We start from the raw sequence: 25,430 nt of genomic DNA on the forward strand, positions 1-25,430 counted from the left end.
CCCCACCCGTCCTTTCCTCCTCCTGCCTTTGCATATGCTGCAAACTCCCGCCATTGTGTTGCAATCCCTCCTTCTTCGGAGATGAAACAAAAACAGGTAGGCGGGACCCTGCGATTCTTCACCTCGGCCCCCTCTTCGCCGCTTTGGATAAAGCATCCAGGCTGGGGAGGGAGGAGAAGAGCCATTTGGGAGAGCTGGACCAATCAGAGGCGCAGGGGCGGGGACTTTGGCTCCGCCCCCCTCCGGCTTCTCCCTCTCTCTGTGTGTGTATGTATATATATTAAAAAACGCTGAAGTTTAACCTACTTGCAAATACACACAGCGGCGCCTGCGAGGGTTCGGCTGGGAGCCGGAGAAAGAGGAGGCGGAGGAGCAGCAGCAGCCGCCGCCGCCGCCGGAGGAAGGACCCGCCGCTTGGAATTGATGCGGCCGGGCTGGGGGTGCCTTTGCAAGCGCGGCGGGCAGGCTGGCCAGCTCGCTCGTGGGAATAGCAGCCGCGTGTAAGGAAGGGAAGAAAGAAGAGCCGCCGCCGCTTTCCTCCTCCTGCCGAGGTGACTTTCTCAGCCGGGCCATTTGCGAGTTTGCAGCCTTCCCTTCGGATCGCCGCCTTTGGGGTATGTAGCCGAGGAGGGAGTCGAGGAAACCACGGCGGGGAAAGGAGGGTGACATTGGGCGTCGAGAGGCTCCGCAGAGACGGCCACGATCTGAAAACTATTATTATTATTTATTTTGCATTGCCTGCCGTTCGTGGTGGTGGCCAGGAAAACGGGCTTTTTCCTTCTCCTTTCCAGCCCAGCACCAGCCCGAGTCCTCATTTGCGCGGAGCGCTCCTTCGGCGGCATTGTCTTTTGCTCGGGAGCAGGCAGGGAAGGGTTAAACTTCTGTGTTCAAAGTGCTGATCTTTGTGCTGGCGGAATGTGCCGGGGCGGGAGCTGCCTGGAGCCGGCAAAGGGGAGGAGGAGGAGGAGGGAGAGAAAAAGAGAGGGAAGCGGGGAGGGGGGTTGGCCATGGGAAGCGGGTTAGGGAACGGGCGCGCTGCTGCTTGCATTCTGAGGGGCGTATTACCAGCGCCGGGTTCTGCGATCCGACGGCGTTGGGGAGGTTGCAACAGACTTTTTATTTTCATGCACAAGGTCGCCTTCGTTTATCCGGGATGTAAAACCCATTGCATAAATGCTCTGTTCGCTGCCAGCGCCCTGCTTTCGTATTTGCAAGCTGCTTAAGGTGTCCCGGGGTTGGGCAGGAATGACAAATCGGTGACTTAGGGAAGGTGGCGAGGTAACCAACCTCGATTTCATTGCCTACTGCGTCCTTAGGCGGATCTTCATCCTCCCGTGCGCTAGGGGGCAGTATTGTCGTTCCCCTGTCGCTCCTCTAGGGGGCGCCGTGGAGCCTCGGCTTGGGTTAAGAGGGCCACCAGCTTAGATCTGTTTTTAAAAGGGGGTTGGATGAGTGCATGCCTGGCCAGTCTGTTAGGATAGGGCAGTGCATCGTGATAATCAGATCCTGTTGGCTGAGTGCATGTCAGCTGGGAAGTAAAGGGGAGGCATCGGTGGAGAGAGATAAAGGTACTTGTTTCTACATACTTGAAGAACAGAATTTTAAAACCTCAGCCTAAGAGTTGTGGATTGAAAGGAGAAGGGATGTATGCTGTGAGCTTAAGCACCCATTATTGCACTTTCAAGAACCATGATACATACAAAAGGATTTAGGCTGACAGCCCAAAGCTTGTCCCTGAAGCACTAGATAGCCTTGCGGGGAAAAGCCATGGGAAGAAGAGTTCCCCCCCCCCACACACCTTTCTTTTCCTTTTCCTCTCCCTGGGAGGCCTAGGCAGAACTACATAACCTTTGCTCCAGGGTGACTGTGGTGCCCAGGACGGGACTATTTGTTGGGTGGCGACCGTACACTGCAACATCATGTTGCAGTTCCCCCCTCCAACCCATATGGAACCTCCATGTTCAGAATCTCAGAATTGCCAGTTCCTTGGGAGCAGCAGCAACAAGGAGAGGGTTGTGTTAAACAGGCTGTGTTTAACAGTCTTTTTGGAGGCATTTGGTTGGCTGTTGTGACAAATGGGCTGTTGCATTTGTCCTGGCCCAGGAAGGGTTTTGTGGTCTCTTGTGTCCTTGGATGTGTGTCCCCTTCTCAGCTGGCCATGGGTGTTGGACAGTTCTGCCTTAGTGGACACTCTAGCTGCCTCCTATAAACTTTTCCTCCACCCCCAAAGCCTCTCTACCACATGACCTGTTAGGGAAGGGGGAGTCCCTGCCATCTGCCACTGTAGATAAGAGAGAGGTTGTAATTCTATATGTGCATGCGCGCGCACACAAAGCACAGTTTCCTTCAGTGCGTTGGCTCTAGGCCGTTGCCCTAGCCATGATGGGCACAACCTGGGTCCAGCCGGATGTTGCCACACTTAATGCTCCCGTCGCCCTAGACATTGGGCCATACTGACTGAGGCTGATTAGAATTTGGGGGCAGGAATACAGGGAGGGCCACACATTTTCCACCCTGGCTTTAGAACAGTGTTTCCCAAACTTGAGTCTCCATCTGTTTTTGGACTACAACTCCCATCATCCCGAGCTAGTAAGACCAGTGATCATGGATGATGGGAATTGTAGTTCGGGGGGAAAGGGCTAGCGACCCAAGTTTAGGAAACACTGTTTTAGAGAAACAATGTGCACCTGTTAACTCGCAAACCAGGTTTGCCTCTCCGCTGAGTTCTTGGCCTAGCTTACCTTGCAAGGTGGTTGAGAGGATGAATGGTGCAGAAGCCGTGTGTGTGTCACTATGAAACACCTTGTCGAAAAGATGTATACAAAATATAACTTCTGGAGCAGGGGAAGGGGGCACTGGGGAGCCCCATACCCTCTGGAATGGGGCAGCCCAACTTTTCACACCAAGTGGCTGCAAGAGTACAGTGCGAGGCTCTGGCAGGGTCCCTCCTCCTTCCCAAATGTGGGAAAGTGCTAAGGAGGCTTTGGGAAGGAGGTGGGAATACTCTGGGACTCTGTCAGAGCCTCACACCGCCTTTCCAAAGCCCACTTCCTTGCTTACCAGCTTTGGGAAGGAGGCACTAAGGCTGGGGGCTGCCAAAAAAGGCCTTGACCACCCCACTCTGGACTTATGTGTTGTTATCCCAGGAGCAGGCTTGCATATGTCGTGGCAGCAATGTTAGAAACTCATGTATATAAGCTAGGCGCCAAATGGCCCCTTAAACCACAGTTACAGTCACCAAAACAGAATGTCTAGTCACCATTTTTGGGGAGGCGGCTCTAAAGTCTTAATTTTCAAATGATGGGGCTGACTGCGATTGATTCTCAGTTGAACATCTGGCTAGTTCAGAGGACAACCTTGAGCTAGGTTAATGTTGGAGAACTTGAAGAAGAAAAGTCACTTGATCCAGGGACAGTCCACATATATATCGGCCTATTCTGACCTCTTTTTCTTAACGGTGACTGCTGCTGCTCAGGCTGCACAGAAAAAGCGTTTGGGGTTCCTGAAATTCATTCCAGTTGTGCAGGTTTAAAAGATAACAACTAAGAGAATCCTATAGGATGTGGTGTTAGCGTGTGATCCCCGGGCACGCACCTTTCCAGGTGGCAGAGATATCGGGCGCTGTCCAGGCTCCAAGCATCTTCACTTGGTCGCAAGCGGTTGATCGCCAGGGTGCAAAATGCGCCTGGCTAATTTCAAACACTGCATGGTTATTTGGGGGGACGGGACCCCGTGCCGCCTTGTACGTGACCCTCCTCCTTTTGTCTTCCAGTGCCCAGCTTGCGATGGCTGACCACATGATGATGTCGATGAGCCACGGGGTGAACGGGATGCAGGGCTACCGGATAGGCATGAACGGGATGCAAGGCCCTCCTCCTCAGCAGCAGCACGTGCTAAGGACGCTCCCCGCCAATCACCAGATGATGCAGTACGGAGGCCCTGCCCTGGACGGAGGCATGAGGCAGAGGCCCAGCATCAATGGACAGATGGGGCACCACCAGGTCCCAGGCGCCATGATGTTCAGCAATCCGAGCCAGCAGCAGCAGCAGCAACAACACCAGCAGCAGCAACAACAGCAGCAGCAGCAGCAACAGCAACAATACTTGGGACCGGTGGGCACTCAGCAGCTCATGGCCAGCATGCACTTGCAGAAACTGAACACGCAATACCAGGGCCACCCCCTCATGGGCATGAGCAACGGGCCCATTGGGGCAGGGGTGCCGCAATACAGGATGGGGCCCGGGCAGCACCTGGGGATGCAGCACCTGCCCTCTCCGGCCCTGACCTTGAACGTTATGGACACGGATCCCATCGACGAAGAGGTCTTGACGTCTCTGGTCATGGAGCTCGGCTTGGACCGGGTTCAGGAGCTGCCCGAACTCTTTCTGGGACAGAACGAGTTTGACTTCATCTCGGACTTTGTCAGCAAACAGCAGACCAGCGCCATCAGCTGTTGAGGTGGCTCTGCTGTGGGAGCTGGCGCTTCTCTTTGTGGCTTGATTACCACCACCACCACACACCCCTACTTCCTGATCTTCCCCCTGCACAGATCTACAGGCTTTCCCAGGTTGCCCTTGCCCTCACCTCCTGGAAATAACAATGGACAATCATTTGGAGGCTTCCCCTCCCCCCCACCCTCTTTTTTGCTTTGCACTGTCGTGCTCCTCTTGTGTAGGGGGAGGGGGGAGGAATCGGAAAGGTGTCTGTGTTGTTGTTTTTTGCAGACGAGACGGCGCAGAGATGGAGTCGTGTCCTCGGGTTGTGCCTATGGCAGCTACAGAATTTCAAGAAAAACTAAATGGCCTTTTTTTTCACCTGCATGGCCTTCTCTCTCCCCCACCCTGCAAAAAACAACTACCGTCTTGAGTTTGGACTACAAGGGGGGGCAAGTTGCTCAGAATCCACTCCGCTGTTGGCTTTGTCAAGAAAGTCTAGCAAGCCCCTCTACATTCAGTGTCTGGTTTTTATTTTTAAGCCGTTCTTTCACTGAAAGAGTGGGCAGGAGGTAAAAAATAAAATAAAAAATGGCTTGCTCTTCTTTGTAAGCCTCAATCTCTTTATTGCTCCTCAGTGGAATTAGCAACCAGTCTCTCTCCTTGACTTGAAGAGATCAGTGCCCTCAGGTTGTGTTTTGTTCTGTGTTCTTTTTTACTTCCATCTTGTTTTTGTTTTGTTTTGAAAGTGAAACTTCAGCGGATGACATTTTGGGGTTCGGTGCAGGGGAGAGTGGGATTAACCAATTGGTTATAAGATCCTTTGACTTCCTTTTCCGGCTACTACAAACACGGGCTTTTAAGATGCCATCGGAGCTCTTCTTTCTCTGCCTCTGAAACCAAATAAAATCCTTGTAATTGTGTATATTACTGATTCTTTTTTTAAAAAAAAAATCTTATTTATCACTTGTGTGTTTCTAGTCCCTATTTATTTGGAAGGGCTCGGATTTATTTGCCTTCTGAGATTATTGGGAAGGGCTAACGATAAAGGCTGGGGAATGCATGCCCCTCCAACACTTCCATGGGGTTTTTGTTCTGCTATCAGTAACTGAGAGCAAGGCTGGAAAAAAACAAAAACCAGCACCCTATCTATCTATCTCCCTCCCTCCCTCCTGGGGCTCAAATGTAAATTCTTAGTTCTTAATTGTGTTTCTCGGAAAAGAGGAAAATAAGTTTGCGGCTGAGCAGCTTGTTTCCTTTCTCGGTCTCGTTTCCAAAGGCTTTTGGAAAGTTTGCTGCTCAGGTTGGCAGGCCTCTGGAGCTTCTACTGTCCCCTCTTGTCGCAAGCACACGGTAGCACATCATTGTTGATCAATGAAGTGAGAATGTACAGGTGATTTTTTTTTTTCAAAATAAAAGCTAAAACCTCAACATTGAACCTGTTTTGTTTGGGTCATGCCTCTTGCTTTTTAAATCTCCCTGTTTAGAAAATGCAGCGTGGGTCCTGGAAGTGGTTGAAAGTCTCTGGGTTTCCTGTCTTTTTTTCTAAAAAGTGACTTGGGTGAGCTTATGTGTCTCTTGGACAACCCCGGGTCGTCCCGTTTTCTCTACGAAACCGACAACCAGCACATGTGCAAAGCTAAGCGAGAGTTTCTTGTCTGGAAACAAGAGGAGGGACTGTGTGCTCAGCACCTCACTTGCACACAGAAAATCCTAGGTTCAGTTACGGCAGATCCCATTAAAGAAGGATCTCCAAGGAGCAGGTGCTGGGAAGAACCTCTGCCTGCTGGCCTGGAGAGCTACTGCCAGTCCGTGTACACAATGCTGGGTTCAGTGGACTAGTGCCCTGGCTTTGTATAAGACAGCTTCCAGTACATTCAATGACTTCACATGAGTTGCAAGGCGGGGGGGGGGTTATATTAAAGATGCCTTTTGAAATTACCTTTATACCTCCCGCTGTCAGCTTCAAATGTGTGTCTTCTATATAGAACTGGCAGGGTAGTCTCTCTGATCTAAATAAGATGAGTCAACAACATTTTGGCGTTTGCGGCCAGACTAAATTTAGGTTTTGTTGGTGTGCCTCCAGTAAAAGGGAAACGGAGATAAACTAGCAGTTAACTGCGTTCCTGCATGGTTTGCCAATGTACACAACTAGTAACTCAATCCAGCGCCGGTTCTTTATTCCTACTGTTGTACCACCTGCCCCCCGTAAAACCCACCTAATTGTTGATTAAATTTAGCATTTTAGTTTCTTCTTGTGATAATGGTTTAGTGAGGAGCTGACTTGCTTACCTCAGCAGGTTTGCTGATTCCTGTGTGTCTATATGCCCTGGATTACAAAGCCCTTGTTAACTGGCTGCCTTAATACTTTGTGGTGAAGAGTTTATGGAGAAGCAGATGGGGCAGAGATGTAGAATTCAGAGCAGAGCGAAACAGGGTAGATTTTAGGTCGTTCACATTGACCTTCAAATTAAAAATTTCTCCTGACCTGTCTGTACCCCTGTCTGTGCTGCCATTTTGCCATGCTTGTAAAATTTGATCTTACTGCAACTTCTCAAAAACTGGACATTCCATGTGTCTCTAGTGGTGACCTCTGATGAAGTATTTTCCTAGGAGCATAGTTTTAATTCCATTTATATCCCTCCTTCCCTCTGAGGTACTTAAGGTGGCTCTCTGCCCCTCTCCACATTATCCTCACAAAACTCAGATTTTGGATTCATCCCCCTCTCTTGTGGGCCAGCACAGCTATATTTTGTGCGTGTGTGAAATGTATTTAATTTATTGATGAAAACCTCCAAGTGGTTGCATAAAATAACCAATGAAAGCAGATGTTAAAAAGCCTAGCATTTATTAAAATAAAAACAGCTGTGTTAAAAAGATGAAGCAACATATGAAAATGAACACAGCTTCTAATGTATAGTTCAAAACTGCTGATTTTACGCAGTGTGCCTGTGATTAAACAATACAAGTTTGTGTTTCTTTAAAAGTGGATAGGTCTGCAGTCAAGCAGGAGATAAAACAAGTTTTCCTGGAAGTTCCAGTAAAAAATGCTGTTGGCTCCTGATATTGGCTAGTGTTATGTAGCGTTTCCGTGCGCTGCTCTGGTTCGCCAGAAGCGGCTTAGTCATGCCGGCCATACGACCCGGAAGCTGTACGCCGGCTCCCTCAGCCAGTAAAGCGGAATAAGCGCCGCAACCCCAGAGTCGACCGCGACTGGACCTAGCTGTCAGGGGTACCTTTACCTTTATGTAGCGGTTAGAGTGTCAGGCCTAAGACCTGGGAGACCAGTGTTCAAATTCCCGCTTCGGGTCAGTCAACACCTCCCAGCCTAACCTACCTCACAAGGTTGTTGTGAGGATTAAATGAGGGGGGTGAAAACGATGTACGCCACCTTGAGCTCCTTAGAGGAAAAGGTGGGGTAATAATAAAATTACTTCTATTATTATTATTTGTAACCAGCCCATCTGCTGGGTTGTCCCAGCCACTCTGGGCGGCTTCCAACACACATAAAAGCTTAATAAAATGTCAAATATTAAAAACTTCACGATACAAGGCTGCTTTCAGATGTATTCTAAAAGTTGTGTGGTTCTTTATCTCCTTGACATCTCATGGGAGGGCGTTCCACAGGGAGGGTGCCACTACCAAGAAGGCATTCTGCCTGATCACATAAATGCAATCAATAATTATTGTTCAGATGCAGTTACCCTATTACATGCTTGCACTGGAGCTGTAAAACAACAGCTTGGTCTCAGGCTATGACTGAAGCAACTTTCTCCAACCTGATGCCGTCCAAAACTTCTGGAGGGCACCTAATAGGGGAAGGATGGTATGCAGGAATGTGATACGAAGTTCTTGAAAGTAATCAGCTCTGGGACGGCTCAGGGTTTGGATAGGAGGCAACAAAGAAATAATTCTTGGTTCCTAGATGTAAAGTATTACGTGATCCTGTGTACAGGGCACAGCGAAAAGTGGAAAATGGGCTGTCAAGAAGAAGGAGCAAGGGTCTCTTTGGTAATGAGCAGTTGGACCTCCTAATACCTACAGATAAACAACACCTGAAAGAGGAATTGGAAAACAACCACCAAAGGGATATATTCACATTTTCAGGAAATCTACAGTTGTTGCAGAGGAGACACTGTTTTTGTGTGTGTGTGTGTGTGTGTGTGTGTGTGTGTGTGAGAGAGAGAGAGAGAGAGAGAGAGAGAGAGAGAGAGGGAGAGAAAGGGAAATACAGTGGTACCTCGGGTTACATACGCTTCAGGTTACATACGCTTCAGGTTACAGACTCCGCTAACCCAGAAATAGTGCTTCAGGTTAAGAACTTCGCTTCAAGTTAAGAACAGAAATCGTGCTCCGGCGGCGTGGCGGCAGCAGGAGGCCCCATTAGCTAAAGTGGTGCTTCAGGTTAAGAACAGTTTCATGTTAAGAACGGACCTCTGGAACGAATTAAGTACTTAACCTGAGGTACCACTGTAACTTCCAACTTTTGTCATATTTTACTTTGATATATGGCATCTTCCCTCTGTCAGATGAGACCATTTCTCTATCTAGCCAACTCCAGGATTTCAGGGAGGGAGGGAGGAGTTTCAAATGGCTTGCAAAACTGATTCTTTAAACAAAAAAATAAAACCCAGTTCTGGCTCCTCTCAGGTGGGCGCCATTCCAAGAGAACGAGGGAGGCGTTCATGGTGAGTTCCGGAGCACCTCTTTTTCTAGAAAAATAGCACTGCTTGTAACGTTAGAACTCGTGGATATCCGATGAAGCTGAACGTGGAAACGTTCAGGGCGGATTTTACAAAGTATTCACACAGCACATAGTTAGACTATGGCATTGGCTTCCACGGGAGGCAGCAATGGCTGCCAATTGGGTTGCCTTTAATAGAGGATTCGACAAATTTGGGGGTGGCATATGGCTATCCATGGCTACTAGCTATGATGGCTGTGCTCTGCCTCCATGGTTGGGGTCTGTATGCTTCCAAATGCTAGGAGCTAGAAACCACAGGAAGGGAGGGTGCTTTTGCTCATGGGTCCTGCTTGGGGAGCTTCTCATAAGCACCTGGAGACCCATTGTGAGACTAGATGGGCCATTGGCCTGATTCCGCAAGGCTCTTCTGTACTCCGATGATGATGACCTGACTTGCTAGAAGGCAGTTTCCAATGTTGTGTCTTGGCATGTTTTAAGAAGCCATAGCATCACAGAACAGATGCCAGCGCTGAATCCTGGCTTATTAACACCCCTGGCAGATCTGTGAACAAATGTTATGACTCCCGAGCTGCCTCCTGCTTTCAATTGCATCATGGATCGTTCTGAGCCCGGTCACCTTCTCTCAGCGGCTGACTAGCGGTCAACATACACAAACCCCCAGCCTGCTGCGCAACAACAGGAAACGCTCATGACAAAGGGCCACTTCATGCGCTTCTTGGCCTGGAACAATTGTTCATTGATGGGATTATTCTCTGCTCCTCTCACATGAAGAGACTACTTCTCCAAACAGCGTTTGGCTTGCTCTAGTTATTGCCAGGTATGTGAACTGGAGCTTCTCTCCAGCTTTTAACAGCTTGCTCTCAGCTTGTTGCCATGATCTCTGTGACTGGGCGCACAGCACACATTTAAAGCACATGACTTCCCCAAAGAATCTGGGGAACTAGAGTTACTTAAGGGTGTTGGGAACTATAGCTTTGTGAAGGGGAAAGTACAGTTCTCAGGATTATTGGGGAGAAGCTTTATGCTATAACTTGTTTTTATTTTTATTATGTATTTTGTGGTTTTATATCTTGATTTCATTAAGTGAACCGCCCTGAGACTCCTGGGTATAGGGCGGTATATTATTATTATTATTATTATTATTATTATTATTATTATTATTAACAACAACAACAACAGTGCTTTTTCTGGGGGGGATGCAGGGGGACGCATACCCCTAAACATTTTGTGAATCTAAGTTTGGCCTCACTGAGGGGCAGTATTTCAATATGAGTAGGAAAATAAGAGTACCCCTGAACATTTTTTTAGAAAAAAGCACTAATAATAATAACAATTAAAAAAATCATGATATCAATGTATGGTATGTACGCAACTTGTATCCCACTTCTTCCACTGACATCCCTCCCAAATGTCTGCAGAGATGAAACACATCCCCTGCCCCCCAGTTTAACATAGTTTAACAGCAACAGCAGCTTAACAGTTTAACCGCAACAGCTCATCATATGCTGAGGAAATAGGTAGATTAATTCCTCCTCTTGTCTGGATCTAGGCTAGTCCTGCGACAGACTATCAGGGTCCAAGAAGAGGCTTCTACGAAGGTGTGAAACCCACGTTCTTTGCCAGTGGGGAGATTCGAGAACTGAAGCAAATCAGAACAGGGCAGGATTTCAGCAATCCGACTTGGGCGTTTGAGTGGCGGATCACAATACCGCACATGCAAAAGGTCCCAGGTTCAGTCCCTGCCTAGCATCTCCAGTTCAAAGGACCAGGCAGCAAATGATGGAGGCAGTCAGAGCAGACGATGTTGGCCAAGACTGACAGCCTGATATGGCAGGGGTGAAACTAGGATTTATTTCATCTCGGTGAAAGACCCAGTTTGGCACACCCCATGTACATTTGTGTTCACACACAGGGTGGGAGCCTCAATGGCGCCCCTCTGGAGGCTTCACCCCGGGCAAAAAATGTGGCTACCGCTCTGGATATGACATAAGGGGAGACAGGTATGACCCAGTGTATTTATTCTGAGAACAACAGGAGAGGGCTATATATTGCTTCCTGGAAGCCTCTCGCTGGTACTTGAGTGAAACATGAAAATGAGCAACATGGACCTTTTGCCTCTTACAGGGTTCTTAAGTCATGCTATCCCAATTTCTTCCCTGATCTCCAAGAGCCAGCAAAGCCGAACATCTCCAGAGAACTCTTAATGCCAATCCACAGGGGACAGAAAAAAGAGCTTCCTATTGAAAAATAAATCCAGAGGGCTGGGGTTCTATCCGCTCTGCAAGATTGCACAATTTTATATTATTTTTACACTGCGTACAGCCTGTGCGCACTGCCAGCCTGTTCTTGTGCCCTGTTTTCTTTTGCTTTCTTCCTTTTGCTCCAAGGCTCATGTGTGGCACATGTGTGCACATGCATGCACACACCTAGATGCATGTGCATATTGACACACAGTGCCTGGAGTAAACAGAATAATTGGACTGCCAGGAATTAACTTGCTTGTCATACCACTAAACATTTTTTTTAAGTCTCGTGAGTTGCATAATTAGCATTAGACATTGGGTGTTGTTGTTTTAAGTCTATGCTGCCATCTTGGGGCATGCTTCCTTTTGTTTTGTTGCTAGAGCTTTGATATGCTGCCTCAGCACACAAAGCCCTTCAAGTCCTTAAGATGCTAAAAGGCTTTTTGTTAATTTTGGTGCAACAGACCTTCATAGCTACACTTTTGAAAATTGGAAATTGTCATTCTGCTCAGATCCATGCATAATCTTCTGACAGGACAGGGATGCAGAGAAAGGAGACTGAGAGTATGGCCGTAATATTCATAATAATGATAAATTAAACTATTTATTCACATTTATATCCCGTGTTTTCTCCAAGGAGCTGAAAGTAGCACCCATAGTTTTCCCCGCCCTATTTTCACTTCACAACAACCCTTCAAGGGAGGTGTCTGGCCCAAAGTTATAACAAGCTTCCTGGCTGAGTGGGGATTTGAACAAGGGTCTCCCACATCCTAGTCCAGCACTCTGGCAGCGTGGTGTAGTGGTCAAGAGCGGTGGACTCATAATCTGGTGAACTGGGTTCGCTTCCCCGCTCCTCCAGATGCAGCTGCTGGGTGACCTTGGGCCAGTCACACTTCTCTGAAGTCTCTCAGCCTCACTCACCTCACAGAGTGTTTGTTGTGGGGGAGGAAGGGAAAAGGAGATTGTTAGCCGCTTTGAGACTTCTTAAGGGGAGTGAAGGGATGCGGGTGGTGCTGTGGGTTAAACCACAGAGCCTAGCGCTTGCCGATCAGAAGGTCGGCGGTTCGAATCCCCGCAACGGGGTGAGCTCCCGTTGCTCGGTCCCTGCTCCTGCCAACCTAGCAGTTTGAAAGCACGTCAAAGTGCAAGTAGATAAATAGGTACCGCTCCGGCAGGAAGGTAAACGCCGTTTCCGTGCACTGCTCTGGTTTGCCAGAAACGGCTTAGTCATGCTGGCCACATGACCCAGAAGCTGTACGCCAGCTCCCTCGGCCAATAAAGCGAGATGAGAGCCGCAACCCCAGAGTCGGTCACGACTGGACCTAATGGTCAGGGTTCCCTTTACCTTTACCTTTAAGGGGAGTGAAAGGTGGGATATCAAGTCCAAACTCCTCCTGCTCCTCCTTATCCTCCTCTTCTTCTTCTTCTTTCCCACTCAGTGACTCTCAAAGCGGTTTACAGACAATACAGCACAGAAATAAAACAGAAAGTGCAAATCAACACGTCAATGAAAGTGCTTAACATCCGTAATAAAACAAGAACTGATTACTATACAAATTGAACAGGGGATCAGCAGGGATACAGCTGGTTCCTGAATAGGGTAGCAAGGTTCTGAATTAACAATGGAACTGGGCAATTTGTTTAGATAGTCACTAAAGGAGCTACACTGATTGTCAGCTATGTTTCAGGCAAGAGCCATCAAAGTGCATTAGGTTCTCTCAGACTGCGGTTTAACAAGCTGCAAAGTGGCAAGCCCTGAAATCATTCCTAAACTAGGAAATGCAGGGCGATAATAGGAACTGCATTGCCAAAAACAACTGTCTGTAGGTTAAGTGGCCTTCATCTCCATTATTCTATATTTGATACCTTAGAATTCTTATGACACAAGCCACGGCTGCACAACCCTAGGCAGCGCTCAAATACACAACGCTGCTATTGTTATTGTTGTTTTGTATTGTTTGTATAAGCACAGGCTTCAGCAGCGGGCACAAAACTTAGCATGAGGAGAATGCTGTTTTTAATTTGTTTGCTTTTAAAAAGCAAGCTCCTAGCCCCTTCTGCTTGGAAATGCGTGAGTAATACCTGGTGAGGTTTCAGAACCGGAAAGAGGACTTCCAGAGACCAGAGAATACTCCTCCTGAGCTCCTTACCCCTCCCTATGATGAACGTATTAGGCAAAGTAATAAGATATATGGACTTTGGAGTCATTTGCATTTTTAATAGGTGACCCAGATTTCAGATTTCCTTGGTCCTTTGGAACAGAATCCTGACAGCTTTAGCTAGAAAGTAGGTCTGCGGTTTTCACAGTACATTTGAGAAATGGAAGTTGTTCCGTAGGGCCAAGGGGCCATAGTCCCAAAAGCCATGGCCTGCCTTCAGTCAGCCTTTACCCGCCTGCCTGCCTTAGAACCAGTCCATAGGGTTTGTCCTGGCTGCCACCTTCCTCCTCCGTAGACTCAGCCTTGCCTTTGTAGAACACAGCAGGGAGGAGGATGGGGTCGAAATTAGAATTTGTTGCCTCTGCCTGCAATTGGCTCTGGCTCCCCCTGCGTTTGGACTCCTTGCTTTCTGCCCTTCCAGTTCCAATGGGCACCATCTACCACTGCAGTCGAGTAATGTGCCAGAGTAAGAATGGGGCAGCAGAGTGCAAACAGTGTTTTTCAGAGGCAGTTGGTTCAAGTGCCATATTAAAGCTCAGCTCCTTCCCATGCAGCTATGCTATGCTGTTGTTCAGGATGACATGAAAGGGGAGGGAGATGACTCTAGTTAAAGGTACGCACTGCTAGGCACCGTGCCCTCGGATGCTTGTCGGTCAAACCACATCCTCTGCTGCCACTGCCAAGTGAAGGGAGACAGGGGCCTCCCAAGGAGAGAGCCTTTTTGGTAGTGGCACCCCAGCTGCATAAAAGACTCCTCAGAGAGGTTCATCTGATGACTCTGTGGTGGTTTCAATTTGAGGCAAAGACCCAGGCTTTTAAACTTTGTAGGAAACTCTGTTGTTTGTAGGAAACTGAGTTTGCTGTTCCCCTAACCCAAGTTGTAAACTGTGTATAGTACTGTCCTTGCTGCAAGAAAGGTTTACGCACACTCATACAGTTATATTTTATTGTTTATTGTTAATTTTAATTATTGCATCTTATATTGTCAATATTTTCTTTCCCCTCCTTCCCTTCCTTTTTATGGAAGCCATCCAGGGAATATTTACTGATGGGTGACTATACAAATTTAATTAACGTATAACAAAATAAACGAACATATGTCGATACAGCTGCGTGCTGAGCGGCTTAGGGAATGGAAGCGGTATGGTCGCCCACTTGAAATGTCCTGCAATCTCTGTAAGGGGAACAGGCAGCATTCTTGGGTGGTTGCTTTAAAAAGTGCTGGGAGCCACCATATTTATTCCCCACAATGCCCTAGGGCAGGGGCAGGGAACTACCGGTATTTCATTCCCTTTTCATCAGATATTAAGGTTCTTCTGGAGGACCTTCTGAGAGCAGCATCTCGGTGGCAGGTGAGGCCGCAGGCAAAAATAGGAGGAACAATGCATGAGTGTTATACCTTTGTTATGGTAGGCTATTTTCTCTGCCATGGGTGTAGCCAGGATTTATGTTGTGGAGGGCAGAACACCCACCTGTCATCATCCTCTGTCTGGATCTGTCTAGCAGATTCGGAATGAAATGTCTCAAAAACAGTTGTTTTAAATCACTTTCTTTTGACCCCAAATGCTGGCGGCTACAACAGGTCAGGAAAGGCTACACATAGGACATTTCCCCTATAAAGTACCTATAGAAGAGGATGGGACAGCTGTGCATAATTGGACTACTCGAACCCCACACACCGCCTTCTTTATCCCACAAAGTTGGCTTGGTTTTGTTTTGATGCCACTACTGCAAAACGGAGGAAGATGCGTTTCAAAACACAGAAATGTTGTGAATGGTTCTCCGTTGGGTTGCCTCACAGGCAAGCCAGCAAGAAAAAACAGACAGCTCTTCATTTCCTGTCTCTGTTGCAAAATCCAAGCGGAGTTGCTAGCCGTTAAATTGAGGCCAAAACAGTGTGTCGGTATCCATAAGAGCATAGGAAGAGCTTGCTGGATCAGTGTCCTGCTTTCACAGTGGCCCAGCAGATCACTGTGGGAAACTTGTGATCAGGTTTTGTGCAGAAGAGCACTCTCCCCTCTTGCAGTTTCCTGCAAGTGATATTCAGAAGCATTGCCTCCTCCAACTGTGGAGGGCAGAGCGTAGCCACTGCGGCTAGCAGCCTTCAAGAGACCTCACTTCCATCTATTTTAAAAGCATCCAAGTTGGTGGCCATCACTGCCTCCTATGGGAGCAAGGTCCATCGTTTTAACTATGCCATACCCTCTGATGAAAACAGGGACGTCCCATTCCATAATGATAATTTTACTATTTGTACTCCACACATCTTACTGGGTTGCCGCAGCCACTCTTGGCAGCTTATAAAAACATAATAAAACATTAGCCTTTTTTAAAAAAAAAACAACACCTTCCCTATACAGGTTTGCCTTCGGATGGCTCAGGGGTTGGATAACTTCATACCCTCCAACATTTCTCCAATGAAAACTGGGACATCCTAAGGAAAAGTGGGAACAAATCCAGAAACCGCAACGGTGTCTCTAAATCAGGGACATCCCTGGAAGATAGGGACACTTGGAAAGTCTGCTATGCTCTGTATTAAAAAGTACTTTCTTTTATTTTCTGTCCTGAATCTCCCAACATTCACCTTCATCAGATATCCAGTGTTAGGGGAGAGGGAGAAAACTTTTCCTCTGTCCACTTTCTCCATGCCATGCTTCATCATCCAAAGGGAGAGACCTTGGATGGCAAGGGACTCTGAGGGCACACGCTACTCAGAAGCCAGTGGGGAGTGAGAGGGGTTAAACCTGGAGGTGGGTGGACAGCAGATTTTCCACAGCACAAGGGTCACTTGTGCAGCCAGAAAGGGCATTGGGCTGCTGAGCTCTCTGAGTGGCTGGGGGCAGGAGGGCTTGCTGATCCTACCAGGAGTCTTCACATACTCAGTGGAAGGGATCCTTGTCAGTCAGGGGTGGGGGAACTTTTCCAGCCTGAGGGCCACATTCTCTTCTGGGCAACTTTCCGAGAGCCACATGTGATTGGTGGCAGGGAAAGAGGCAGTGGTAGACAGGACAATACATGTGCATTCAGGGCCGTCTTAGCCGGGTGCATGGCACCTGGGCACCAGGCTCTCAAGGGCGCCAGGCCGAGAGTCCGGGACCGAGCTGAGGGGGGGAGGCAGTGGGCGGCTGTGCCTCCCCCCCAGCATGGAACCCACACCCACCTTCATAAGCCCCTGTGGGGGGGCACTGGCACCCCCGTTGGTTGGCACTGTGAGTCCCTAAAGGTAAATAACTATTCTAAAGGTAAATAACTATTTACTTTAAAAAAGGTCAACAACTTTGGGGGTTCTATCCCTAAAAAAGGTCAAAAGGACAACAACTTTGGGGTGTCCCCCCCTAAAAAATGGTCAACAACTCTGGGTAACCTAGGGGTGCTGGGCGGATCTTTGCACCCCAGCGCCGCATATGCTTAAGACGGCCCTGTGTGCATTTTCCTTTGTACAGCAGGGTAGTTTCTTCACACACTGACACACACATCTCGGTCCTCCACCCAGGCAAGGACACATTTCTAGCCAGGCAAAAGCACCAAGGAGGGTGCAAAGTAGAGCTTGGAAGTGACCCAGGAAGGAGAGGATTAGTGTAAGCAGCTTAAATCAGTAGCGCTTTTGCACTTCACTCAAGGTGCAGCAAAAAAATTAAATTTGACCTTGGCCCTGGTCCTCCCCTCAAAGGGCCAGGATGGGCTTCTTCACAGAGTTGCGCTTTGGTACTCCAGCGTTTTTTACTGTATGAATGCGGCAACTCAACCCTGCATTGAGTACCCTTTGTGTAAAAGGCATTGCTCTGTTTTCTGTTCCGAAAGATGAATGCAGCTTTGTGGATCTGCTGCATGGGTGGGTGGGTGTGTTTGTTTGACTTGACTGTTTGGCTTGGATGACAAAATCCAAAGGTCTTTTGTCATCTTCCCTGTGGTAGCACATTGCGCAGCCAAGATTTGCAATATAGTCAAGAATATCTGTTCGTTCAGGCCAGGGACCCATCTAGCCTTGCATTCTCATGCAGGCTAACCAGGGCATGAGCAAAACAGCACTCCTGTTAATGAGCCCCAGCTTCTTGCACCTGCCTCTGTCATACTGCCTCTGATACTAGACTCTGATAGATAACCCTCATGACTTGTAGCCACTATAGGCTCATCCTCCAGGAAATCCAAAGCATTCCTGCATTGCAGGGTTTTGGACTACAGTAGATGACTCTCAGGGTCCCTTCCAACTCTATGAGTCTATGAATTTCTCTATTTGTTAAAAGCTGTTCAACATAGGAACATAGGAAAATAGGAATCTGCTCTTATACTAAGCCAGACCATTGCCACATCTAATTTAGTACCAGGCAACTCCCCATTTCTGCAGGGGTTGCGTTCTGGGTTAAAGCACACATTAGCGGAGCATGCTTAAGCCTGCCCTGCCCCATTCCGCCCCCATTCCTCCCTCTTCCAGGTCCAAAACAACCCGTGCAATTGGAATGAGTTTATACGGAATATAGTATGTTATTGATAATCATATATGTATATTGGTTCCCAGTACGTTTCCGAGCACAATTCAAAGTGTTGGTGCTGACCTTTAAAGCCCTAAACGGCCTCAGTCCAGTACACCTGAAGGAGTGTCTCCACCCCCATCATCCTGCCCGGACACTGAGGTCCAGCGCCGAGGGCCTTCTGGCGGTTCCCTTCCTACGAGAAGCCAAGTTACAGGGAACCAGGCAGAGGGCCTTCTCGGTAGTGGCGCCCACCCTGTGGAACGCCCTCCCACCAGATGTCAAAGAGACTACCAGACTTTTAGAAGACATCTGAAGGCAGCTCTGTTTAAGAAAGTTTTTAATGTTTGATGCATTACTGTATTTTAATATTTTGTTGGAAGCTGCCCAGAGTGGCTGGGGAAGCCCAGCCAGATGGGCGGGTATAAATTTTATTTATTTATTTATTTATTTATTTATTTATTTATTTATTTATTTATTTTTGTTGTTGTTGTTGTTGTTGTTGTTGTTGTTGTTATGTTACAGCTTGGTCTCTCCCACAAACGCGAGACGACTCTGGCTGTTAATTATTTCAGATTTATTGCTAAAACAACAAACTAAGACGGAGCTCCTCTACTCATCGTCCTCCCCAGACGATGGAGTTCCCCGGACTGAGCTCCTCCCCCTTCCCCAGCACGGAAGCCCCTACCTTCTCTTCCAGTATCTTTCATGCATCTCTGCCACTTTTGAAATCCTACGAGATTTGGCAGAGCATATTTCCTGCATTCCAACATCTTGCCCACTATCGAAGTTCTCACACATCTGTCTGTCCCTTTGGTCAGAGCTCAGATTACAGCTGCTGTCCCCCTCCTCTCTGCTTTCTGCTGCTAACTGTTCTCTCCCTATGCCTACTCCTTCTACTCCTGTCAGCACCAGAGCTTCGCTGACAATGTATTAAGACAATAATAGTACTTTAAAAGTTCTCTTTCCAAAGTTTCCCAATTCCCGAAGCATAGAAAAAAATCACACATTTGCTAAGTTGAAATTGGTTCACTTACAAACTCTTCAAAGGTCTGGTTCATGTGATTTTCCATACATCGGTAAAAAGAAAGTTGTGTTGGCAGTAAAATTTAGATGTTTTACAAAGTGATCAAAGTTCCTAAATTATTGGTGGCTGGTGATAGCCATGCAGTCTGAGCAGGAGCAAACAACTCAAACCTATTGACACAGGCTGCTTCTCAGGGTAGATTGGAGGAGAACAAATGCTTGATTATCTAGTTCCTCCCAAGGTGCAGGGGGATATAGCTAAACCTGGTAGGACAGCTTACTCTATGGTATTAACCCCTTCATGCATTACTTAGACTTAAGCACATTAGTTATATGAAGCTGGTTATCTCACAGGGACCACAGTATGAACTGGGAACAGCTAATACAAGTGGCGAGCAGCAGTGCCTTTTCCTACCCAGATTCATGGGTGCCAATTTCAAATACTGGTTCCTGAGCCTTGGCATAGTAGCAATCATACATGCTTATCTTTCGTTCTTCATCAAAGGAGACCACTAATGCTAAACTGGTGCAATTGTGAAAAGGCCAGGATAATGAATTACATCATCATCATTGTCGGACATTTCTTGTACCAGACAAGATGGATAAAGGAAGATAAGCTGACATTTATTTATTTATTTATTTATTTATTTATTTATTTTCTTTCTTTCTTTCTTTCTTTATAGGTCACTCCTGGCGATAAACCTCTAGGCGATGCGCAGTATGCAAAACAATTAAAACACTTCAAAGTACAGCAGACTACAGAAGATCTTGATTCACAAGATCCTTGTCACCTTGGTTTTTGCAGTGTGGCAAGGTGACCTCTTCAAGGTAGCAGTTTTCAACACAGCCGCACATCACTGTATTGCAGGCATGCCAGCTCCCATATCTTCTCAGAGCAGACAACAGAGATAAGATGCAAATCAGATGCGCATTACAAATGCGTCAAATCCACACTGGTGGCAGCTGCAGAAGTTTGCTCCGTCTAAATGTGGAGGATAGGCAGAGAATATGCATCTGGTGTGTGTGTGTTGAGGGAAGAGCCCTATAATCTTTGAAAAAGAGTCAGGCTGGATATTTTAATTAGAATTAATTTACAACCTTAGCATCTCCATTCTGGAGTTTGCAATCAATTTTGCAAAGGTGTTTGAAGAAGCCCTCAGGCACTCATCTATAAGCTCAGATGGAACACCAGACCATTTCAAGGCACGATATATTGCTGTGTATGCACTTTGCAGCCCTCCAGTGATACAGATCTTGCACCCAAGACTGTGCCAACATTTGTAGACTTGTGGGCCAAAATAAACTGGATTTTTGAGCCGATGCTGTGGGGGCACCACACTCTCAGGTTGTGCCCAAGAGTGCTACCTTGGTGCTCACCTGTTCTGCTATATTCCTATAGTGCTAACAACTTGCTAAGCACTGTGCAGGAGAATGTGACAAAGTACCACAACACCTTCCCAGAAGGCTTGCAGTCAACAATGGGCATAACAGACAGGGAAAGTGGGAGAGAGATCACAGATCTGCAATGCACAGGGGAGTGAGGAGGAAGTAAAAGCTCACTGTTGTGCCACAGTCAATAGACTCTCTCCACCACCACCCTGACCTCCCCCCCCCCACCTTATTGCACATATTAGTTGCAACATCAAATGCAGCTGAAGACTAACGCCGCAGACCGTTAAACAGACAGCTTCAAATATCACAATGCAATAACAGATGGTAACCACCAACCCCTGCCTCTTCCAACCAAATTGTTGGATTCCAAGGAATGAGCTTCATTTTCAGCCTGGGCAAAACAGGGTTCAACCATAGACCCTGTTTTCAGTGCTGGGTTTAGCCTGAAAACGCAGGCATAAAGAGAGAACGCCTCCGAGTGCAGAGAACTTTCCCCTTCTCACCAAACAACTACATCCCTTCCAACATTTCACAGCTAAAGATAGAAACAAGCTTTTAATACCCTCAACACCCACACCGAGGGCTACTTGCCCAAGCCTCTCCAGGGCCATTTACACATCTGCTTTCATGACGTGATCATTTATTCTGCAACAGCAGGTCCTGTGCTATTTTAAAAGTCAATAAAGTGTGCAGTCCTTTGGTTAAATATGTGTTGGAGAGGGGAGAGGTTTGTCCAGGGGTAGGCAAATTGAGGCCCGGGGGGGGGGCCAGATCCAGCCCAATCGCCTTCTAAATCCTGCCCGCGGACGGTCCGAGAATCAGCATGTTTTTACATGAGTAGAATGTGTCCTTGTATTTAAAATGCATCTCTGTGTTATTTGTAGGGCATAGGAATTTGTTCTTTTTTTCCCCTTCAAAATATAGTCCAGCCCCCCACAAGGTCTGAGGGACATTGGACCGGACCCCTGCTGAAAAAAATTGCTGATCCCTGGGTTTGTCCTACAGCAAGGATAGGGAACTCTGACCATTGGCAATGTTGGCTAGAGCTGATGGGATTTGGAGTGCAAGAACATCTGGAGTGCAACAGGTTACACAAGCCCTGTCTGACAATCTGCTATCAACAGTTCAAAAGGCTGTCTTGGAATCGGGCAGAATGGCAAGCTGTGTGCAAGTGTGTGTAAGTCTTCACCTTTGTGCATTTACATGCATGTCAGGGAGAGAGAAGATAAAGTGAAAGGGAGGGGGGAGATTAAACTGACTGAGATGCCAGGGTGAGAGCCAGACCCAGGAGAATGCCATCTCTAGGAACTCACACCAACAACATTTTTACCAGCCTGCTGTCACTGGAGGTAGGCTGTCCTTCCCTGGCAGCATTTACTAAGCAGAGACTGGATAGACATCTGTCAGTGCACTAGGTTAGAGGCTAGATTAGATGACCATTGCAAAAACAGGGGCAGTAATGTCCGCAAAATAGGGACCAGCCCTAGTAAATAGGGCCGAATGGAACATATGTAATTGCCAGCACTCAGGGTGTGAGTCCCTTGGGAGATAGTGACTTGTCGGAACTGTTCCTTGCAAAGTGCCATGTGCATAGATTGTGAACAATCAAAGTAATCACAAATAGTGTAAATGGTTAAATATGAAGACAGGGGAGATACAGGTATAACTCCTCACCCAGCCAAGAAGCTGGGTGACCTTGGGCCAGTTGCTACATCTCGGTCGCACCTACCTCACAGGATTGTCGTGAGGATAAAAGTACAGTGGTACCTCGGGTTACAGACGCTTCAGGTTACAGACTCTGCTAACCCAGAAATAGTACCTCGGGTTAAGAACTTTGCTTCAGGATGAGAACAGAAATCATGCGGCGGCAGCAGGAGGCCCCATTAGCTAAAGAGGTACCTCAGGTTAAGAACAGTTTCAGGTTAAGAACGGACTTCCGGAACGAATTAAGTTCTTAACCAGAGGTACCACTGTAGTGAATCTCCACAGCTGCCAACTTGAACTCTGTGGAGGAAAGGTGGGATATAAATGTGATGAAAAAGCAAATGATCAAAGTACTCACATAGCTGGGGGTCAGAGGGTGTGGCTGCTGTGGACTCCCTGCAAGAAGAGGGATAGGGAAGCAGTGACATAATAACATAAGAAGAGCCTACTGGATCAGGCCAGTGGCTCACCTAGTCCAGCACCCTGTTCTCACAGTGGCCAGCCCATTGCAGGAAACCTGCAAGCACGACCTGAGCGAAGGTCCTCCAAATGTTGTTGGATTTCAGCTCCAATCAGCCCCAGGCAGCCAGTGCAGCCAACAGGCAGGGAACACAACATCCAATTGGTCCCAGCTTCCCCATCCCCATTTTTTTGAAATTCAGCATTGATACGCTTCAGTATCATTTTAAGGGGGGGACTAGCTAAGAGGCAATCAGTCATCACAGCAGAGAGGAAAACACATGCACACACACAAACCCTGCACAAATGTTTGTGTTTTTGGAAACCATGCTAACTGCAAGGCAGAGATATTTGAAACTTAATTAGATATTCATTGGACTTTATTAAACTCCCAAACAAGGACATGAATGCCTTTGTTCTGTTGAATGCCTGCAGTAGATCATAATCAAGCTCCATTTTCTTCCACCCAGATCTGAAACATCCTTGACTGAATAGAAAGCGGGGAGAGAGAATAACTTTGCAAGCAAGCCCGCTGGCCCCTAGCATGAGCACCAGCAAGTTCTTGTATATAAATAACCAGGTTCAGGAAAAGGCACTTTCCGCTTGGCTGTCAGAAGAACACAAGCGTGAATCAACAGCTTTTTGAGCTGAAAAGGGGCCGCCTTATCCTTTCGGTTTGAAAGCCTTGCATCTGGTGCACTTTTACAACGACTGGACTTCATTCATACCCACCTGGCTTCTCCCATTTCAGATGCCAGTCTGTCCTTCACACACACACACACACACACACACACACACACACACACTGCTGAAGGGGACGCCTGGTTTCTTGCAGGGAATCAGTGCTCAAATTATGGAAGGAAAGGTAGAGGAGCCCTTACTGAATTTCACAACTTCTGACTCCCCCAATTTCTTAAGAGCATTTCTAATGCCCTACTCAGGACAAATGGCTCCCTGAACAGTTTACACCGATCAGTTAAAGCAGAAGTGGGAAACATCTGACCTGTGGGTCAAATTTGGCCCACCAGCCATCTGCATTTGTCACACCAGGCTGTCCCCCCCCCAAACCAGGCCCTCCAGCCCCATACCTGATGTCATATATGAGATGTCAGGTAGAAATGCTAGTACAGCCAGTCTCTGCAAAAAGCAGCATTGAATTCCCCACCTATCAGCTGATGGATGGGGAGTTCAATCCTGCTTTTTTCACTATCTCTTTCGCCCTGCCTTGCAGGCCAACTTTGACAGGTGGCATGTGATTTGCAGGTGGGTTAAGGTTGGTCTCTGGGGACGCAGGTGGCACTGTGGTCTTAACTACAGAGCCCAGGGCTTGCCGATCAGAAGGCCGGTGGTTTGAATCCTCATGACGGGGTGAGCTCCCGTTGCTCGGTCCCTGCTCCTGCCCACCTAGCAGTTCAAAAGCATGTCAAAGTGCAAGTAGATAAATAAGTACCGCTCCAGCGGGAAGGTAAACGGCATTTCCGTGTGCTGCTCTGGTTCACCAGAAGCGGTATAGTCATGCTGGCCACATGACCTGGAAGCTGTCTGCGGACAAACGGCGGCTCCCTCGGCCTATAGAGCAAGATGAGCGTACAACCCCAGAGTTGTCCGCGACTGGACCTAATGGTCGGGGGTACCTTTATCTTTACCTAAGTTTGGTCTCAGGGTGGAGAGGAGATGAAGCTCTGATCACAGAAGTCTTTCCCACCCCCAGCCTCTGCTCAGGGGCTGACAATCTAAAAAAAACAGGACACAAAAGGAAAAAGGATTGGAGATGGAAGCCAGGGGAGGCAAACTTGGACAGCAGTTCTTAAACAGTAGTTCTAATAATGACCAATTGTTATAGAAATTGTTCAAAGATAGGTAGAGCTGCCCGAGAGAGCTGCTTTTAGTCATACCATGCCTCCCTCCCTCAAAAACCTTCTGAAGACAGCAGCTACAGGGGCCACCAGAAAAATAGATCCCCTCCGGCTTTAATTCAAGTACTGAAGGGAAGCAATGATTCTTAGTTCAGCCCAGAGATGCTTGAGGGATTTTACCTCTGCAAATTGTGGTGCTGACTGATCTGATCTGCTCCTTCTTGATGAGTGTACCTAAGGGAATTTTCTAATCCACTACCTTCCATGCTTCCCAAATGTTGCGAACCTGTTCTTGCTTCAAAAAGGTATCAACATTTGTTTAGACATTTGAGAATCTAAGCTTTACTCAGAGTGGTACAGTTGGAATTAACGGACCTAACTTACTCATGTTCATTTATTTCAGTGGATCCGATGCTTTGAGGAGGACTAGCATTGGACACAATCCTTGGAAAATACAACTATGGTGCAATCCTAAATGTGACCATCCACCACTTTCAATGTTCTGCTGCCTTGCACTTACCAGAATGGGAGATGGGATGAACTTATCTCCCTACTCCCCTGTCCTGTTTGTAATTTTCTTCCATTGGTTCCGATCCCATTCTGGACTGGTTTTATAAGCTCCCCTTGCAGGTAAGGGCATGAAAGTCCCAATGCTACTCCATCCTCTCCCAAGGGAAATAAAGTATTGACTTGTCTGATGCATGTACACCTGTCTTAGTCATTTGCAGCCTAAAAGATGAAAATAGCTTTCTTTGAGTAGCTGGTTATAAACCCAACACTGTGTCTGCAATTCTGTGATTACTTATGTGGAAGAAAATCCCACTGAACTCGACAGGGCTTACATATGAGTAGAGGCACAGGGGACTGAGATGTGCAAATCAGATGCAATCTTCCCCAGAGGTTAAATACTCACACATGTCGTGCTCTCAGCAGTTCTTCAAACATTTGTTTTGGCACTAGCACTTGTCAAAGTTCATAGTCACA

At 47.4% G+C, this 25,430-nt stretch overlaps 1 protein-coding gene and 1 long non-coding RNA gene across 2 annotated transcripts; both read left to right on the forward strand.

The window, feature by feature from the left end:
• The first annotated feature begins 240 nt into the window (after nucleotides 1-240).
• On the forward strand, nucleotides 241-5,871 carry CITED4 (Cbp/p300 interacting transactivator with Glu/Asp rich carboxy-terminal domain 4). Its single transcript, XM_083628040.1, has 2 exons — nucleotides 241-614; nucleotides 3,773-5,871. The coding sequence occupies exon 2, from the start codon at nucleotides 3,786-3,788 to the stop codon at nucleotides 4,455-4,457; it is 672 nt and encodes a 223-aa protein (XP_083484166.1). The 5' UTR covers nucleotides 241-614; nucleotides 3,773-3,785; the 3' UTR covers nucleotides 4,458-5,871.
• An 8,483-nt stretch (nucleotides 5,872-14,354) lies between these two features.
• On the forward strand, nucleotides 14,355-25,165 carry LOC310769185. The gene is made up of 3 exons (XR_014551500.1): nucleotides 14,355-14,892; nucleotides 19,719-19,863; nucleotides 24,850-25,165. It is a non-coding gene; the product is annotated as an uncharacterized lncRNA (long non-coding RNA).
• The last annotated feature ends 265 nt before the right edge of the window (nucleotides 25,166-25,430 follow it).

Source organism: Podarcis filfolensis, assembly GCF_964270895.1.
Source record: "Podarcis filfolensis genome assembly, chromosome: 8".
Lineage (NCBI taxonomy): Eukaryota > Metazoa > Chordata > Lepidosauria > Squamata > Lacertidae > Podarcis > Podarcis filfolensis.